This window comes from Pituophis catenifer, unplaced genomic scaffold (assembly GCF_029215685.1).
Source record: "Pituophis catenifer annectens isolate HBS135680 unplaced genomic scaffold, rPitCat1.0.hap2 SCAF_6, whole genome shotgun sequence".
Taxonomy (NCBI): Eukaryota; Metazoa; Chordata; class Lepidosauria; order Squamata; family Colubridae; genus Pituophis; species Pituophis catenifer.
The window spans coordinates 69,376,710-69,396,875 of NW_027256886.1; the positions used below are offsets into that span (position 1 = coordinate 69,376,710).

Below are 20,166 nucleotides of genomic sequence, written 5' to 3' on the forward strand. Positions count from 1 at the left end.
GGATCATATGACCCTGGGATGCTGCAACGGTTATAAGTATGACCCAGTTGACAAGCATCTGAATTTTGAACATGTGATCATGGGGATGCCACAACATGAGAAAAATGGACACAAATCCTACTTTTCAGTGCCATTGTAACTTTGAACACTCACTAAATGAAGTGTTGTAAGTCAAGGACCTGTACAAGGTGGGTTTTTTCTTTCTTTCTATCTAGCAGAGAAATAGAGTCTGCAGCAGGCTTTCAGGTGCCAGATTGCAACTCCAGTCATCTCTCACTTTAGCCATGCTGGCTAAGACTAGAATTAGTTTAATTCAAGATTATGAGAGCTAAATTGTTCCAAGACATCTTTCCCTAACCTGGTATCTTCTAGACTTCAACACCCACAATAACTAGTATTATTACAGACGTACACTCCATCCCTCTCCTAATAACTACTTGGACAACCCCCTGCAGTTTTGGAAGTGGTTTGCCCTTGCAAAACTAGGGCTGTGAGTGGCTGGTCCAAGGTTCCCCACCCCCACCCCCAGGTGGCCTTGTCCCTCAGGTAGGTTGAGTGTTATGATCTCCTGGTTTCTAGCTCAATGCCTTTAACCACTAAATAAAACTGGCTCTCAAGGACAGATAGTCCTCGACTTACAACCACAATTGAGCCCAAGATTTATGTTGCTAAGCGAGACGCTTGTTAAGTGAGTTTTGCCCTATTTTACAAACTTTCTTGTCACAGCTCTTAAGCAAATCATTTCAGTGGTTAAATTAGCAATAGGGTTGTTAAGTGAATCTGGCTTTGCTTGTCCGAATGGTCGCAAAAGCAGATGCAGTGACTCTGGGACACTGCAACGGTCATAAATATGAGCCCATTGCCAAGCATCCGAATTTAGATCACATTACCATTGTGGATGCCGCAACGGTTGTAAGTGTGAAAAATGGTCATAAGTTACTTTTTTCAGAGCTGTTATAACTCTGAATGGTCACTAAATGAACTGTTGCAAGTCGAGGACTACTTGTACATATTAACTCAATTGTAAAGAATCACTTATTTCCTCCTTTTCCACCAAGAGCATCTGAGACTTTTGCTCTTTACACGAAGTGACTATTCATTTTCCTGATAGACAATACTGACTTTTTTTTTTTATAAAACGACTAAATGTATGTAGAACTATTGCAGACTTTCTGTAGCATCGTGGTTCTTGAAGCAATTTGAGGACATTAAGATGAATGAGCAGATGCCAGTTTTGGATGTTTTACCACATGCAGACAAGTGAAAGGCAGAAACATTCAAACGGTGAAATATTTATTGTCACCAAAATGAATTTTAGTAATAGAAGGCCAGAAGATATTTTTGTCAAGAGATGCAACAGTTAAGGCATACATATTGGTTTCAGGTCTGTAATAAATATGCTATAAAATATTATAGGATGTGTTTTTGTAGAAAGAGGTAAAGGCACATTACAACATATTTATTTGGACTCTAGTTCTATTAGGTTAAAAACCTGGAAAAATATTGGCACTATAAACATTTAGATTACAATGGCAAGAAGACATTATCTTCAAGCTCCCTTCCAAAGCTCTTGGTTATAAAAGGCCTTATGGCTAATATAGATTAGCCAGCAATGCTGGAACCTTCTACTAATTATACTGGCTATCTTGTCTTCTGGTCAATGCAATTTGCAAGATAGCTACTGCTTACCTACTGCATTCAACTGACAAAAAAAGGAAACCCGTTTTATTCTCTTGGTCCCAAAAATTCAAAAAGAATTAAATGCTATAGCAATGTTTTAAAAAGCATTTTCAAATATTTGTATTTAGACTACAAAAATGACTATTGCATAATTGCTACATGAAAATGAGTAAAGCAACTTGCCTATTTTTGGACAAGAATAGTGAAAAATCAAAATCATAAAAGAAAAAAGAAACTTAGCATACCTGTAGTTAATATAAATGCCCAAATTATGACCACAATCCATTTTAGGCTCTATAATCCATGATCTGAATCAGTTTTTCGCCTATTGGGAGTCACAATAGGAAGAAGTTCTAACAGTTTTGAATACTTATACCCGATGGATGGATGGACAGGCAGATAAAAGTTTCAGAGTGTTTGTGGATTTCCAATTAACATATTTTTAATTCCATCATTTTTATTCTTTCCAGTTCTGCAGTTAATGTTTGGCCTGATGTACTGATTCCAAATTTTATAGTGCCTTGAATTGTGTTTTCAAATAAAGTTGTACTTTATAAAACTTACAAAAATAAATAATATACTGAAGATATTTAATGCAACAATTCCCCATTTGTGAAAATACAGGTAGCAGCTGGACTTGCCTGATGTATCATACAGAGCAGAGGGCAGCTGTTTTATTCTAAGTTTTCAATAACCCTGGATTTTGGACGTGGATTTCAGAGCCAAAATTCTGTTTAATCATAGCAGCAGCTGTGTGTCCAGTGGTAGAACAGCACCAAGCGTTATTCTCAAAAGCAGGGCTATCTCAGACTAGGGTGATGGGGAAAATAATTATGTAAAGTTGAGAAAGATCGTACCTTCTCAGTGATTTTCATGATGTGGCTATTCTGATTTGTACAGTGTTTCACTCTCCTTGCCATGAACAGCACACTAAGTACAAAACACAATAGCAAAAGGAGCTGATTTTTTTTTTAAAAAAAGCAATAAAATATCAGAAGGGTATAATGTAATGTAATTAAACTATTTTGCATTCATGTCGGAAGTATTAAGATGCAAAAGGAATGTATAAGTTAATTCTGACAACCAATTATATACGGAAAAAACTACAACTAAAACATGTTTTCTACCCCTATGAGCAGATTCTGGAACAGAGCCCCATAATTTGGGATTCATCAACCGTGATAATATGTTTGTGCTTATTTACTCCTTACCAAGAAGAAAAGAATTAAAAACACAGGAATTGTCATGATTCAATATATAAAATGCAAAAAGTTTTCCTATGGGAAAAGGGGTTGTGTCCTGCACATGCATTCACCTTTCCCTTAAGTATTTACTCCAAATTCAAGTTGCCTTAGGGTGCCCCTGAATCCCCCCCCCAGTTTTAAACGCCTCTTTTAGATGATAGGACTGGCTGTTACAAAAAATACTAAGCTATCAGCCATTGTGTACATGAATCAGTCCTTTAAACCAGTTGTTAACAATTTCTTTTTCTTTAAAACACCTTCATTGGATCTGGTCATCGAAGAGAATTCAGAGTTTATCACTGGATAAATCAAGTCAGTAAAAAAGGGGGTAGGACAGCATTGTAGCTGTCATGACTTTTTTGATACCCTTTTCTACATCAACCTAAAACACGGGTGTCAAACTCGATTGCGTTATGTGACGTCATGTGACGTATCATGACTTTTGCCTTTGCGGGAGTGGGCGTAGCCTGCACGTGATGCATCCGGTCCATGGGCCGCCAGTTTGACACCCCTGCCCTAGAAGATGGTTAGGAATGAATCTATGTCTCAGAAAAACTTCCCCCGTCAAATTGGCCCTTGCATTGGATAAGCTAAAGCAGAGGTGTCAAACTCACATCATCACATTGTTGTCACGTGACATATCACAACTTTCTCCCCCCCTTTGCTAAAATGGGGTGGGCTTGGCCAGCACGTGACGCATCCAGCCCACAGAGCTGCGAATTTGACACCCCTGAGCTAAGGCGATCATGATGAATGCTGACTTGGGCAACTAGTGGGGAAAGGAAATGGCCTTGGGGGAGAGATGGCAGAGCAACTATCAAGACAATAGTCAAATAAGGGGGCAGAAATGTATCTTGAAAAAAGTTTCAGGCAAGACCCTCTCTAGTTCTCCCAAGGATAAAGAGAGAGAGGGAGGAAACGTATTCAGACTCATAAGATTCTATTACTATATCTTTACAATAAAAGCAGTATTGGCCTACATGACTTTGGTTTCCTAGTCTGGTCTATACATTGAAGAGGTGAGGGGAGCTGTGAAAGGGAAGTCATATAGACTGTAATGATGTTATTAGCACCCAGTAGAGAGGGAAATGCTTGTGGATGTCCTTCATGAAAGAATTTGGCCAAGGCTATAAAGAAACTCAATGTCAAGGGTGAGAAAGGTGCATTTCTTGGTCCAAGTTGACCAAAACGCTATTTGTAAAGAATTTTTCAGAATAAGCACAGCTTTGTGACTGTTTGCAAGAGAAAACTGCCATAGAATTCTCTTGTTGGGAAATGCTGAGTATACCAACTCCATTTCATCTTCATTATTATCATCATCATCTAAAAAAATGACATACTATGAAATCCTCCCTCTTCACCCCAACTACATGAAAGGTTTTGGTGGAGGCCAAAAAAAAACCCCAAAACACCAAACCACAATGGGAAAGTACTAAGTTTATCCCCTATTTCTTTCTAGGAGTTCAATTTATAGCATTAATGTAATAATTTGCATAGTTGCATAGTTTCAATAACATTTTTTGGCAAAGGCTGTGAGAGCTGGATCCCTATGGCTTTGAACTCATCATTTTGATCTTATTTTTTTTGATGCGTACAGTAAAACCTTGTTTTATGGCATTCCTTTGAAATTAAGAAGAAATCGCTTATTTAAGGTCTAAAAATGGAAAAGTTGATCCAGAACCATTGTATGGCCCAGAAAGAAAATGCCCAGCAACCAAAAGATTCCAAACCAGATGAAACATCGTAGCATATTCATCAATCAGCAGAGCTCATATTTAAAATAAAGGCACTTTGATAGAGACAGCATAATTAATTATTTTTTCCCATCGATGTGTAGTATTCTGTCAACACCTTCCATGCTTTCGGCGCCATGAACCCATCAGGGGGATTGTCACCTTCACGAGCCAACTTTCTCATCCGTGTGCCAGAAATGAAATCAAATTCAGTGTGCCTGGTGAAGAACAAATGGGAAACATGAAGAGAGGGCAAGCATATTGCATTAACAAAAACAGTACCCAAAAGGTTGTACTTTCCCAATCTTTGTTCACTTTCTGTACATTCAAACTGATCTGACATGGATGCTATTTTTTTACATATTACTGAAGAGTAATCATTCACACATACAAATAGTAATTCAGGTTGCTATATTGCCTGAACAACTCAATAGTTCATTTCTCTGTGATGATCATCCCAGAATTCAAATTTTTAAAGACTATTCAGAAGCAAATGTCTATGGAGGTTCTCAACCATCCAGGTTATGGCTGTCTAAAATGTGTTTTCCCCCCAAAAAGCAACTAGACTTTCTTGGTGTATTCTTGGAAAATGTTTCACTTCTCATCCAAAAAGTTTCTTTAGTTCTACAGCTTCTTGAACAAGAAGCGAAATGTTTTCAAAGAAAACACCAAAATAAAGTCTAATTGCTTTTTGGAAAAAGAATACATTTGGGATATTCAGAAGTAAAAAAAAAAAAAGAACAACAATCCAAAACCACATCCCAAGTTAGTGTATTGTATTTACCACACTTTTCTCTGTAACAGAAGTGGGATACTTATACTTCACATATTGCAAAAGACAATCTCTGGTTCCCGTGCTTATCTAGTAGCATTTAACACATATCATCACACATCTCTTTCTTTTTTAAAAAACATCTCTTTTTCTATTTTTCCAAACTAAATCCTGAACAAAGTGTTGAATATGTATACTGTGAACCATAGTTCAAATTAGGATTAGGTCAAAATAGGGAAGCAATTTTTATCATTTTTGTCATGTCTTAAGATGACAGTCAAAATTCTCAAAATTCCCTTTTTATTTTCTCTCATTTGATCAAAAGAAAAAAAAACCTGGAAGCTTTATTTAAACCTGATTTAGTGTGTCCTATATTAGGAACACACACCAATTGATGCAAGCTTTGGTCAGTTTTGATGATGTTATCAGTTCAACCGAGACCAACTCTTGGCGATAAATAAAATAATAACAAAATAAAATAAAATAAAAAATAAAATAAATAATAAATAATATAAAATATAAAATGATAAAATAAATGTAATAAAATAAAATAATAAAATAAAGGATGTAATGGCAGCTTGGTTCCAATGAGGACACAGCTAATGTGAGAAAGTGCTAATTATTGAGTTGTAATTGACTGTTATTACTTACCTCTCTGGATCATAGAAAAGCATCGCTTTTTGTACTTTGTTGTATGCAGCTACTCGGAAGGGAATTATTTCCACCGAGGTTAGTCCTGGAGCCATACTAAGCACCTTTCCACCTTGTGTGGGTTCATACAGATCTTTCTTGGTTTCTGGATGAGGCATACCTGCCGGATCTCGACCCACAATGTAGAAATTGGCACCAGCAATCATTCGAGACCTACAATGCCACTGGACCTGCCATAAAAATGTCAGAATGCTATCAAAAGAGTGGGTGGGTGGGTACTTCAAGGTATTTTAGGCTACAATCTTATACCCACTTACTCAGAGGCCTCAACAAGTGGAATGAGATTTACTCTCAGACTCATTCACATTCATACTATTTCATGTATTTAAAACATTTCAATACAGTAATGAGAGAGAGAGAGAGAGAGATCTGATATCAGAAATCCCCCCTTTTTATATCTTTGGAAACTTCATGTCATCAAAATTCAAATATTAGAAAGGAATGTATCAAAATTGGATGCCACAGTCCTGGCTCTCTGTTATTTCCCCGACCATGTCTGTTCTGAAATTGTCCTAGATTAATTGCTGCTGATGGATAGTCTTAAATTAGAGAAAATTCCTATAAATACATTTTAAAACATTAACTGGGAAAGAGAATAAAATACAGTTGTGGTCTCTCCCTTATTTCCTTCCCATTTTGGTGGCTCTTTTCCTTCTTCTCCTACTTCTGAAAAAAAAAAAAAAAGATCCCAGAACAATATTGAACGAAAATAATGTTCAGGGAGATAAACTTCATACCTCTGTTGGGCCAGCGTACAACATGGGAGAAGGGAAAATTGCAACAACGGTGGATTTGGGATCCAAGACATGTTCTTCTAGCACTGCAGCATGCTGCTTCATACGCCAGTCCAAGGGCACATCATCATCCTTGGTCCATCCACCAAGAGGATGAAGGAGCAAGACTGGATGCTTATAGCCCCTTTCCAGCAGTCGGCGTTTAGTATCCTGCATTAGCAGAGCATGTCCGTTGTGCACCGGATTACGTAGTTGGAAAGCAAAAACTGCATCTGAAATATAAGGAACATGGCATTGGGAGAATCAGGAACACACTAACTGGAAAGGGCCACGTCAAATCAAACTTGACTTATGCAAAGCAGCTACCTGCGTTCATCTCTCTAAACTTCTCCCTCAGCTCCAACGGAGTCAAGCGGTATTGGTCCAGTCCATCGTTCCATTTTATTCTCTCCAGTACAAGGAGTTCGCCCCCAGCAAGCCACTCTCCACTCTCCATCACCATCTATCAAAAGATATTACCAGGAATTAGAAAGAACTTATATTCAACTATAATAATTCAGCCTCTGTGTAAAAGGTATTAATATTCCAGCGACTACAGGAACTTCAATTCTCATCATTATATCTCAGACTATGTTAATTGGAACTAGACGTTAGGATCAAACAATATCTGGATGCCCTAGGTTCCTCTACCTCAGATATAAAGTAAGGAGGAGTAACTAATTTGTGGATATTACTATTTAAAGCAGGGATGTCAAACTGAATTGTTTGGAGGGCTGGATAAGCATTGTAGTTGTCCTCTGCAGGCTGACGGGAGAAGCGGGAGGAGGAGGAGACCACCGGCCGACACGTCGTCCGCCTGCAGCACCCTGCCGGCCAAAACAGGGCACTGAGGGGGGGGGGCTGCAGGCAGCTTCCCGCGCCCTGTTCTTGGCCTGGATGGCCTCCTGCAGCACCCACCCTGCCGGTCAAAATGGGGCATAGGGGGCCTGCGCTGTTTTCACTAGCAGAGGCACCGCAGTCCGGTACCTTTGCCGTTTCCAGGCCAGCCCTGCAGGCCAGATCTAAGCACCCTGCAGGTCAGATGCAGCCCACAGGCCTTGAGTTTGACAGCCCTGATTTAAAGTGTCTAAATAAAGAAAAGACATCTTTTCTTTAAAACCAGGATTAAGATTCCACATGCTGCTAATGTAGAGAAAGTATGTGAATTGACAGACCACTTTCATCCATATAGACATAGCTGATTTCATAGACATAGCACACAAAACACACTGTTGTGACTCTGGCTCCCGAGCCTGTCCTCACGGAGGAAGATGACTCTGAAAATGATGGGGAGGAACTGACAAGGCCTCCCTCTCCAGGACCCTCCTTTCTGGCAACGCCTCAGGTTCCAGCTGAAGGCCAGGAGGAAGGCATGTTGGAGCACCCACTAATAGGGAGTGATGAAGATCAATCTTGGATTGATCCCAGGCAACATCGGAGGGAGAAGCGTGCGCAGCAAAGGAAGAGGTGTGGAAGGGCCAGAGATTGCTGAGTCACTGAGCCATGCCCTACAGGAGATAAAAGTGGGTGGGGTTGCTCTGCAGGCTCTGTGACGGACAAAAACTGCATATCGTGAGCTTCGGATGGGATATCTTTCGGAATTAAGGCTTGGACTTTGTGAATGACTTCTGACTACTCTTTTATGCCTTGTGAACTCTTGGTTGCCCCAGCAACGGATTAGAGATACGCTGACTCCTGTTTCTAAAGGTGATAAGAAACTTGGCAGGCATTCGGAAAGTAGCTGCCAGAACTTTTATCTGCCAAAGGATTCAGGTCAGCTTGTAAAAATAAATTACTGGTGGACGTCTTTTGCTCGTGTGTCTGCCTATGTGAGGTGAGGGGACAGAACAAACACACTCTGCTAGAGAGAAGTTCCCTGAAAGATGGGCTCCAGCGTAACTCTGAAAGCTCAGAAGACTAAACTTGGTGACCGACCCAGATGGATCCTGCAATAGACACATAGCTGATTTCTCAGACCATCAAAAAAGGGTGCTGGTGTGTGTCCCAAACGCTGAAGGGTACTATTTTGGGATTGCATACAGTTAGTCCTTTTCCATGGTGGAGTTTATTGGAGAAATGCTCCCCTCCTTAAATTTGTGAGGTGCCTATTATGACAACTTTTAGTATCAGTTGAAAATCCAAGCATTCCTTGTAGAAATACTGAATGAATGGATCTATGGTATTCGCTTTCTCCCACACATCTTTTAAACGAATATCCCTTTATATGGTTGTGATATATTGTTTAAATTATTGCACACTGCTTTTTGTAAATGAATAGATGAAGCTCTGAACAAGCTAGTCAGGTTAGATAGTGACATTCTGTCTAAAAGCAGAAAAAATATATATGAGGGGACAGTACATTCCATGGTTTGGACTGCATTCCTGTAGCCAAGAATTCTTACGATTCCAAACTTTTCCCAGTGAGGACTTAAATCTTCATTCATATTGACTACTGTCAGTAACAATGGAACGTAGTGAAAAGTATCACAGTGCACCAAGGGCATCAAGAGCCCGAGATATCGTCAAAAAGTTAGGATGGCTGCTGTAACCTGTCAATGAAGAATCCATCATCCAGGCCAAAAGTCAAGATGGCAGCCACAACCACCTGATTAAAGTCCCATCTCTTTTCACATGCAAGGGAAGGCTTTGACTGTGCCATTATAGCAGCCTATCTAAAAGGTTAAATCATGGCAATGGGACCAAAATTGGTTAATCTGAGACGTTTTGTTGCTCATCCAAGCAACTTCAGCAGAGAAAATAAAAAATTAGGTAGTCAAGAGAATAGTTGGAATGTACCAACTCTTGTCATGCCAACTTCAGCGGTTTCTCTCTCTTTTTTAAAAAAATTTTGACTAATGAAATTTTGGTCCTGTGGCCATGATTTAACCTTTTAGTTAGGCTGCTATAGTGGCGCAGTCAAAGCCTTCCTTGCATGTGAAGAGACGGGACTTCAATCAAGTGGTTGTGGCTGCCATCTTAATCCAGTCCATCAGATGCCTCTGAATGAGATTATTTATATTTCTGGAGGCAAAAATAGAACTGATTTGTGCTTACTTTTACATGTGGATGCTTTGCGCAGGTGGTTCCCCAAACACGAGCACAACGCTCTTCCTTCCTGTGTTCAAAAAATTCTGGATTTTTAAGGATTGCAACCCTCCGTCCATTGTACTGCAGGGTGAATGCGCTGCATCCTTCCAGACGTTTTTTGTCTTCAGTAGAGATGGGAAGTACAATCGGTATGCTCAGGTTAATAACACCATCTGTGCGAAAGAAACATTAAATTCAATCAATTAATTTAAATTTAATTTTAAAAATGGGGGGAACTTGGCTGTGTTTGATTTGAAATCCCTAGAAAAGAAGGAGATTCTCAATAGTAGGCTTTCTGAACAGCTAAACACTTGATTTTTGTGCTTATCTCCTTATTTTCTAACACAACAGTTACAAGCTGCCTATAATATTCTTACAGTTTAGTAGCATAGTTCAGCATTCAGACTGAAGAGCAATCACATCATTTAGATTTGGTTTTAATAGTTGGCCTCTCGCATTTAATTTTATATGTTATATTTGTGTTCTTTCTGACCTGCTTTAATACTGACTCTGTTTTTAATACTAGGAATTGCTCTTTCTTCTCCTTTTTGAACAGACTTCTGTTGAATCATTTCCCCAATTTTAGTTGGCTGTAAAGGTCAGTTCTCAATATAGTATTTTTTCCCCCTAAATCACTGTCTGAATCAAACAATTAACGTCCTACAGTCCAATTCATGAACTTCCCTAGGGTAGCCTACAATATAAAATCTAACAAAATGGACAAAACCAAAAATGTACAGGAATGCTCACTCAGTTCTAAAGAGAAGGCAAAAAGCATTTCCACAGTTCCTATTTAGAGCTCTAAGATGACACTCATTTTGATATCAGAGTCCTAGTGTTCATTGCTACTTTCTCCACCGTTTCCATGCTTCTCATTTAATACTATATGGCACAAAACCTTTTTAGGCTTAGGGTTTCCCAAGCCCATTTCTTCCAGAACACAACAGATTACTCCTCATCAGACATAAATTACTAACACAGCTGTGCAATAATAGCTGTGCAATAGTGTCTTGACATCACTTCTTGTCCTTTGTGGCTTGTCCTGTCTTTTTGTTTGCATCAGAACCTCAGCAATGGCTTTTCCCCCTTTTTGTTTGGTTCTTCAAATGTTCTTCTTTACTTTAAGTCATTCACTTCAGCCCCTTGCTTGGTGTAGGAATCCAGATAAAAGCATCCCGGCCAGAGACTTATCTAGCCTTTGCCTGGATGCATGCAATGAAGGGAATCTCGCTTTTTCATTGAGTAACTGATTCTACCATCAAATGCTCTTAACAATTAGAAACTTCCCAACATTTAGTTAGAGATTGCCTCCCCATAATTTAAATCCCATTTTTGACTCCAGAGCTCCAGAAGAACAGAGAATGGTGCTGACCTTTTTCTTTCGTAAATATTTATAGGGAGCACTTACTTCTTAAGCTAAAACTTTCTCATGCACTTCAATCTATCTTTACAGAATTTGCTTTCCAGTTCCCAGATTAACAGAATAACGGAGATGGAAGGGACCTTGGAGGTCTTCTAGTCCAACCCCCTGCTCAAACAGGAAACCCTATAACATTTCGTACAAATGGTTTGTCCAACCTATTTTTAAAAACCTCCCTTTGGGTCACCCGCAACGTCTTTGTTGTCCTTCTTTGAACTTTTACAATTTGTATGAATCCTTTTAAAACTGTCCAGAGGTAAAGAAAGAATTACTGCCATTGCAGTATTGCTGTTTTTCATTTATTTTTTTTAGTCTTAATAACAATTAATATTATTAATAATATATTTATCAATGATAAATGGAAATTTTTGTAAGCTGCTCAGAGTCTATAAGTAAAAGCAGCAAAGGAGGCTGAGAAAAAATAAAATAAAATAATCTTACTAGACACATTACTCAATGGCCAATAAATAATAAATGAAGTCGCACTTATGCTGTAAATTGCCCAGGGTTGCTAGATGAGCAGCAAATGAATTTCATAAATAAATAAATAAATAAAATAAACTGCATCTTAAAACCACATATACCTTTTTTGCAGCCTCAATACACTATTGACTAATCATCATCTTCTGTTTGACAAAGAGTCATCGATGAGGGCTTTTGAATCCATTTAATTGTTATGTCAACCAGCCCGTGCTTAAGTAACTGGCTAATTATACACTTTTCAAATGCTTTGTTGAAATTATATATAGGGCATCCCCGCATCTGGGTCTGTTGAAATACCCTTTTTTGAAGTCCAAATAACATGTTCAGCTTCAGTTTTGCTTATAATCAAGAACTTTGCCATTACATGAATGCTATTTAAAGGAGGTAGGGGTAGGGGGAAAGGCCCTCTGAATTACAAATATAATACATTGCATTTCAAGTTCTCAGTTCATGAAATAGAATCACTTAACGAATTAGAAATGAAGTTTGTTTAGCCATTGAGTTTGATTTCAAAGTTATTGGATGCTGTGACCATTCTCACTATTCTAACTTTCTGTGAAATAATTCTGATTATTCTGAGCATGGGTTGGATCCAAAGATATGCACGTGAATTCCTTTTACCTTGTCATGTTGTCCTCCCAAGCTTAGGGTTACATGTTACATGTGACAAAGCAAGCATTGAAGATTAAAGCTGCATCGTTGTGGGCAAAATAATTTTTCATTTATGTCATGCCTGTGGGGGGCATATACATTTCCATATGGAAAAAAACATGCTCCAAAATAACTGGAATGGGAAAAAAATACAGGTAGTCCCTGACTCCCTGTATTCACTTAGTGACCGTTCAAAGTTACAACAACACTGAAAAAAGTGACGTGATTGTTTTTCACCCTTATGATTGCTGTTATCTTGGTCACCTGATCAAAATTCAGATGTTTTGACAACTGACTCATCTTTAGGACGGTTGCAGTGTCCCGGAGTCACGTGATCTCATTTTGCGACCTTCTGACAAGCAAAGTCAAGCCAGATTCATTTAACAACCGTGTTACTAATTTAACGACTGCAGTGATTCATGTAACAACTGTGGCAAGAAAAGTCATAAAATGGGGCAAAATTCACTTAAGAAATGTCTCGCTTAGCAAGACATTTGGGCTCCATTGTTGAGGACATTCAAACCTTCCTTGCAGCTTTTCAATCTCAGCTTCAGACAGGAGCTGGCAATGTGAAACCAGAGCTCTCTGATGCCACTAGATGGCATCCATAGAGCACTATCCACCAATTCAATTTTTTAAAAAGACCACTTCCGTAGGATCATGTGAGACAGGCCTTCTCTCATGATGTCTTGAAGTATCATGATCTTTCTACATGTGGGATGTTTTTAAAATAGGGAAGACCTCCACACTATTACAATGGGTCATTCAAATGTGCATAGTGACTGAAAATATTGCTCTATACAGTGCAAAAGAAAAAAAAAATATTGTTGTGAGCTTTGAAATGTAAATTGGGGCTTCTGAAAGTAGTTAGCTGCAAGCATTTACTGCCAGGAACCTTTACATTCTAATAGAATGCAAATGTTAATTTAGATACAGCTTGAATGTTTTGTAAAATGGGCTTGCTCTGCACATGTGCAAGGGATATTAAAATAATTTCACCCAGAACAAAGAACCATAAATGGAAAAAAATGTCCCTGGATGATGGTTTACTTTTTGTTTGTTTGTTTCTAAAGTCTAATGGAAAAATTCCATGAAGAGAAGCGACTTTCTGGCTTCATGATGGACACCTTTGAATCCAAGCCACAACAGAGACTCTGTGATCCTTGGGTTAAATTTCATATCTACCCAATCTACAGATCATACTGTATCCATGCACGATTAGAAACTTTTCAGAAGTGGTTATATTTATACTATGATTCAACCAGATGTACTTTTCTTTGTTTAACTCTTCCAACGGCATACTCTTATAAATGTTTCTTTTTTTTTTACAAACAAATTTTGGAGAGAAATTCACAAAGACTGTGTTGTCGTGTATTCATTTCCATAAAATCGGGTTGGAAAAGATGATTAATATATTTGTAATTGCTAATTTACTAAGTCATCTTACTAATGTCAGATGTGACATACAGAAAGTCTTCCACATGTGTAACCCTCAAGCCTATTACATCCTTCCGAGTCAGCTATGGAAACTTTTTGAGACTTCCCATTCTTGCAATCTCTCTATAAACCCTCTCCTAACAACTAAATTTCTGCTCCCCTAGAATATCACAATGGGGAACAGTGTGTTAGGATGTAAAATTCTAGAAAGAAAATGGTGATGATTACAAGATAATAGACTTCAGGCTATGACTGGTAAACTGCCTTGGGTCAGTGGTTGGTAAGTTGTGTGTAACCTATCTATCGAAGAAGAAGGCAAGAAGCAGGAGAAGAAAGAGAAAGAGAATGCAAATTAAGAGTTGCCCTTTCCAAGTCAATTAAAATGTTGGAAAAGCACAATGTAACTGGTTGGATCATGAATATACTTATTATGATTCTGGACTTCTATTTCAAAATTTCATTCCAACAAATCTGTCAATTAACTTTTTCGAATTATTTTCATAACATAGCAAAAACAACTGAATACATACCAAGCTTGAATATATCAATTTTACCCATTCCTGGCAAAATATAAAGATAATTAACAACCATATTTTAATTGCTTTCCTTCTCAATTGGTATCCAAAATACCAAGATGACACTTAAACTCTAAACATGGTTTTCATGATTGTATGATGAGGACCAGTCTACAAATATGGATCCACGGGTAGATGGGTCCATGTGTAGATGCAAGTAGCCAACATATCAATGTGGTATCATGCATGTGACCAATTGAAGCAGTCCTTTGATGAAGATGAGAATATGGACTGCAAGGAGCTACATTTGAGTGAAGACTCTGGGATTTTCCATTTGATTTCCATAAAGACCATTGTAAAAAGTAAAGTTGAAACAGTGTGCATCTTCCCAGCTTAGTAAAACTGGATCTTACCTACATCCTAGCAAACTAGAATGTAGTCAAGAACTTTAAGATCTTACTTAAAGTAGATGCCAATACCACCAGAATTAAAGGTGGTATAAATAAGAAGTGTCTGGTCCTTATATGGTATTTGCATATCATTCCATTTTCACTTATGCTAGGCAGGAGAAACATGATAGTGGGAAACAAAGCTCCAGCAATGTGCTTGTTCAGTGAAATATTTCACATATCTATTAAACTGTTTTCAGTGCTGTCTTTAAAACTATTTTTATTGCTTTATTAGTTTCTGACAGCTGTTGCTTATGCACACTAAGCCGTCCAAGATAATTCAAGGGGATTCACGAAAAAGGAGCAATTTGAATCTAGACAGCCCTGAAGCCAATAAAATTACTCTGTGGCCTTTAGGACCAGAGTGAATCCAAGATTTATTGACTTGGGCGTGCACACGATCTAGGATTTGACTTGATCTGGTCTGGCAATTTACCTGTCTATGATCAGCATATTTTTCTAGTTTATTATAATTACTGGCCTCAAAAGGAAAAAAAAAGGTATTAATTTCATTACACACTAATCAAAGAATATTCTTAATGAGAATTTGGTTCTTTCAAATAATTTTTCCAAAAAGAATGCCTAAGGATAATGCATACGAATTAGGATATCATACCATCAAGCAAAGTGCCAAAATGGATAACTTGCAAATATTCTTTCTCCCGCATAAACCCTTTGAGTGGTGTGGCCCAACCTTCACTTAGGACTTGAACCCACTGTAGATCCAACTGGAAAATAAAGACAGTAGAGCATATGACGTATGCACATGAAAATAAGGAGTTAACAGAATAACAGCGTTGGAAGGGGCCTTGGAGGTCCTCTAGTCCAACCCCCTGCTCAGGCAGGGAACCCTATCCCATTCTGGACAAATGGCTGTCCAATCTCTTCTTGAAACTCCCCAGTGATGGAGCACCCACAACAGCTTGTGATGGACAAGCCGTTCCACTAGTTTATTGTTCTTGTCAGGAGTGCCGTTTTCAACATTTCAATACCACACTTTGAAAATAATTTTCTCATTAGCTATCAGAGTGATCCCAATTAGGATGACTTAGGTAAAATAAAAACATATTTTTTTCCAATGGATATAATATACCTACCACTTCTGAAAATTATTCCTTATTTATAAGAAAATATTTGAAGACTCAGTCCTAATGTATCGGGGCACTATTAGTTCAGTTGCTGAAATCCTTATTAGGGGCTGATCTAGAAACTAGGAAACTGTGAGTTCTATTCCTGTCTTAGTCATGAAAGCTACCTGAGTAACCTCGGATCACTCTCTCTCTCTCAGCCCAATCCACCTCACAGCGTTGCTGTTGTGAGGAAAAGAGGCGGAAGAAGCCTTATATATGTTTGCCACCTCCAGTAATTTATAAACATAATAAAGACGGGATATAAATAAATAAATATTCTTCTCCTTTTTATCTCACTGAACACAGTGAGCATCTTGTTAAGAAGATTTCATTCTTTTTGTTTGAGGCAGCTTTCAAGGGCCTGACAAAGAATATAACAGAATTCTGCAAAACCTTGGCATTTTATTTCCAGGAGATCCATAGTGACTTGAAGGCCAGCAGAACCAAAGAATAGCATTCTCTTAAATATACTGTATATATGTAAATGTATGTTTCTCTTAAAACACACACACACATTTTTCACTCTTAAGATGTGCAAAGGGAAAGAAACCTTGTATGTTTTTCTTCTTCTAAAAATGCCTGGTACGCTCATATTACATTGCTTTGACACCAAAAAAACCAGCCTTTAGCTCTTCCTTCCATCATTCATCCCTTTTTAACTGGATTTTTAAAATGAAAAAAGGTTTTTTAAAAAATGAAATTTGAAGCAGAAATCTGCTTCCCACTAGAAAAGGCCAATAAAAAATTATATTTCCCTTACTCTGCTCATCCTTAGTACTTTGAAGATGGCAAATATGGGAAATTAGTTTGCTTAAATCTAAGAACACACAGGACAAGGGGTTTTTTTATTGCTGTTCAGATAGTTAAGCGGAGGGTTTTCCTATATCAGAATCACATCATATTTCTTACCTTGGTAATGTTTATAGATGGCAGAGTACCAGCTTTAGCCCAAGTTTGTTCCACTTTATTTTCAGGCACAAACAGCTCAAGCACATCTTTAATTGCAGTGGAAGGAACGAGGTTCTAGTAGAGGAAGAAACAGATAAGCGATAAAGTCCCCTTGTGAAACATGGATTGGTTAAGCACAGACCTGGAAAAAGTGAAAATGCTAATTTTTTTTGTAGATTAGGGTTTGCTATTGCAAACCAGCACGATACCTGCTCTTGCAGGAGCTCCACAATAGTCTGGATGCATTCAGTCACTGAAAAAATGTTGGTTTTCAGCACAAGTTCGGGTATTTCTGGTTTCTCATACTCCGAATCGATTCCAGTGAATCCTAGAAAAGAGTTGGATATTCACTGGTGTAAGACAATAAGGTTATGTTCGAACCTCAAATCAAAGATCAAACATGACACCCATAAGAACAATGGCTTTTCTGTCTTCTGCATCAACAGCTTTCAAAATCTCATCAGATACTTCCTAATAACATTTTTTCTCTAGCTAATATGGATTTACAGCTACCTGTTGGAGCCTCCCTTCTCACCTGAACCACCAACTTGTTCAGTTACACAGCCATTACCCAATTCTGCCCTTCAAGTCAAATGACATGACCAATACAAGAGTTCACAGGGTTTTGATGCACTAGAACATTTGCAGATAAAGCTTGTATTTAGGAGCAGGGGTGTAAAAGAAGGGTGATTACACAGATAGTACATATTGCAGCCGGGATGAGATGATCAAACCTTTGATTTCTCCAGCTCTTGCTTTTTTGTATAGGCCTTTCACGTCCCTACTTTCACAGATATTGAGAGGTGCATCCACAAAAACTTCGAAGAAAGGCAGCCCAGCTGTCTCATGAATCTTCCGTGCGTTCTCACGGTCCTGTAAAAGGAACAAAGTAACAATCAGTAATGTAGGTTTCTTACTATTCTTCATCATCATCTTTTAACAAATCCCTTGCAGGGTGGAGTCTGGGTAACTGAATAGAGCTAGCAGAGTGTTTAATGGCCAGATGCCCTTCCTGTCGCCAATGCAGAGTTTTGTTCAGCAGGTATGTTCTCAATGTGCCGAGAGAGAGAAATATCTGCCTCTACCTAGGATCGAACGCACAGCCTCTTGAGGCTACTGCATCACTCAGGCATCTTACTATTCTTCTTCTTCTTAAATCTATTGTGTAAATATGAAAATATCTACACAAATACAGAAGTATGTAACAGGATGATCAAAGTGTTCTTTTTTTTTCTGTTTCTGTCTTTGTCTCTCGAACATATACCGAGTTTTACCCATATCTATTGGCCAAATATATAAAGGGTTGGGTTACAAGGCCTAGAGTCTTCTTTTCACACACACATTCCAATTCTACTGATGCTTTTTAAAAATGAGCCAGGGAGAAAGAAAGACTGAAATGGCATCAAATTCCCACAAGTAAAATTTTGATTGATTGACTAATGTCAAGCTAAATGAAACAGATGAAGTCCAGGGTTTCGGGAGAGTTTCTTACTGGTGAAAGATTGATTTGACGATAAATAGAAAGAAGCACACATAAGGATGTTACATTCCCAAAGAAAAGTTTTACAAGAAGATGGTTCTCTTAAATGTCCGTCCCATAACAAATGGAAAAAGTTTTTTTTTTTTAAAGGACAGAATAATTCTCCAGACAGATTTACCTTTGCAAAAGGAGAAATGAAACTAGTAATGCAAACTAAGCCAGCATCTGCAAATAGTTTGGCAACTTCAGCAACCCGGCGGATATTTTCTTCTCGGTCATCAGCAGAGAAACCTAGATTCTTGTTGAGACCATGACGAATGTTGTCCCCGTCAAGAGAGTAACAAGGGATGCCATGAGACATGAGGTATTCCTCAAGGGCAAACCCAATGGTTGTCTTACCAGCACCAGAAAGACCTGTTAATCATAGGTATAAATTAAAAAAAAACCTGTGATGGTTCACCCCTGCTTTTCCTAAATTCACAAGTAAATAAAATAAAATAAAATAAAATTTCAAAATACGAAGAATTTATTAATCTTTTTTTTATACTTTGCAGCCAGGTTATCTAACTAATAAAAAACAAAGGAGCATACACATGCTTTTGGTCCTTCAGTTTTATTAAACACTTTTCTAAGATCTCTTTATAGCTTTACATTTTGGTAAAATAAATAAATGAGACATACACTAGACCTATTAAAGCTTTCAAAATATTTATACCTCCTGGAAGGACAAATGCAAATCATAGCATTTCATATTTTAAAAGATGTTAAGCATGTCCTTTGCAGACTGAACAATTAATAAAATTTATTAATTTTATTAATAAATAAATTTTATTAATTTATTACATAAATTAATCCACTTTACGTTAATACGGCACATAATCCACCTTATGTTAATTTGTCAATATATTCCACAGAGTTACCAGGTTATGCATTTATGAACTCTGTATCTTATTATAACTTCTACATCTGGGCAGCCAAAAATTAGACAAAACCATTAGGTGGCAGCCAACAGGTCCAGAAAATTCTTTCACTACCCTCTAGCAGTAATCTGGATTTCTGCAAGTCCATTTGGCAGCCTTTTTTTTTTTTCCTACTGCAATAGAAACAATAAGAGCCTTCCCCAGATATTAATTTCCTGAGTTAGGAGAGAACACAATACCTGTTAGCCATACTGTGCAGCCACGAAATCCACCTTTTGTGCCCAAAACTTGTCCTCTCTTGTTTCTGCTAACATGATGGGCTTGGTACACTACATTGGTAGACCTTTGGAGGATCTGAGTATATAAATAACATAAAAAAAACATTTGTTGGTTTAGTAGCAAAATAAAAGAGCAAGCTCCAGTATGAACGTGATACAAAGCAGCACCCCAGGCAAAATACATTATTCAAACCTCACAGAAACATATGCCTTTATGCTAATATGTATATATGCACCTGCGTGTTCCTCATGTCTTGGTCTTCAGAAGTGTTTGATAAGGAAACTTTTCTTTAGGGTAAGAATTTCACTTGCCCTGAGTTAGTAATAAAGGATCAGAGGATGCCTTGGAGGAACAAATCATTACACAGAATACTCAGAAGTTCCTATCGCAACTTGGCCCATTAGCTTAACATAGTTTACAGTTCCCCCCATGCCTGCAATGTCAACAATCAGGG

The 20,166-nt window shown here is 38.0% G+C and overlaps 1 protein-coding gene across 2 annotated transcripts in view; it reads right to left on the minus strand.

The window, feature by feature from the left end:
- Positions 1 to 1,272: 1,272 nt before the first annotated feature.
- Positions 1,273 to 20,166, minus strand: part of PAPSS2 (3'-phosphoadenosine 5'-phosphosulfate synthase 2) — a 45,317-nt gene continuing 26,423 nt past the window's right edge. Inside the window, exons 2-13 of one of the 2 annotated variants that reach the window (XM_070944979.1) lie at positions 19,673 to 19,787; positions 18,692 to 18,927; positions 17,768 to 17,906; positions 17,243 to 17,361; positions 16,995 to 17,108; positions 15,572 to 15,683; positions 14,522 to 14,551; positions 9,968 to 10,173; positions 7,241 to 7,376; positions 6,878 to 7,146; positions 6,081 to 6,310; positions 1,273 to 4,875 (exon numbers count right to left, since the gene is read on the minus strand). In XM_070944979.1, the coding sequence (XP_070801080.1) occupies positions 4,734 to 4,875; positions 6,081 to 6,310; positions 6,878 to 7,146; positions 7,241 to 7,376; positions 9,968 to 10,173; positions 14,522 to 14,551; positions 15,572 to 15,683; positions 16,995 to 17,108; positions 17,243 to 17,361; positions 17,768 to 17,906; positions 18,692 to 18,927; positions 19,673 to 19,787 (1,848 nt within the window). In that variant the 3' untranslated portion in view covers positions 1,273 to 4,733. The remainder of the gene's footprint in view (positions 4,876 to 6,080; positions 6,311 to 6,877; positions 7,147 to 7,240; positions 7,377 to 9,967; positions 10,174 to 14,521; positions 14,552 to 15,571; positions 15,684 to 16,994; positions 17,109 to 17,242; positions 17,362 to 17,767; positions 17,907 to 18,691; positions 18,928 to 19,672; positions 19,788 to 20,166) is intronic. The other variant, XM_070944980.1, reaches the window with a different exon arrangement.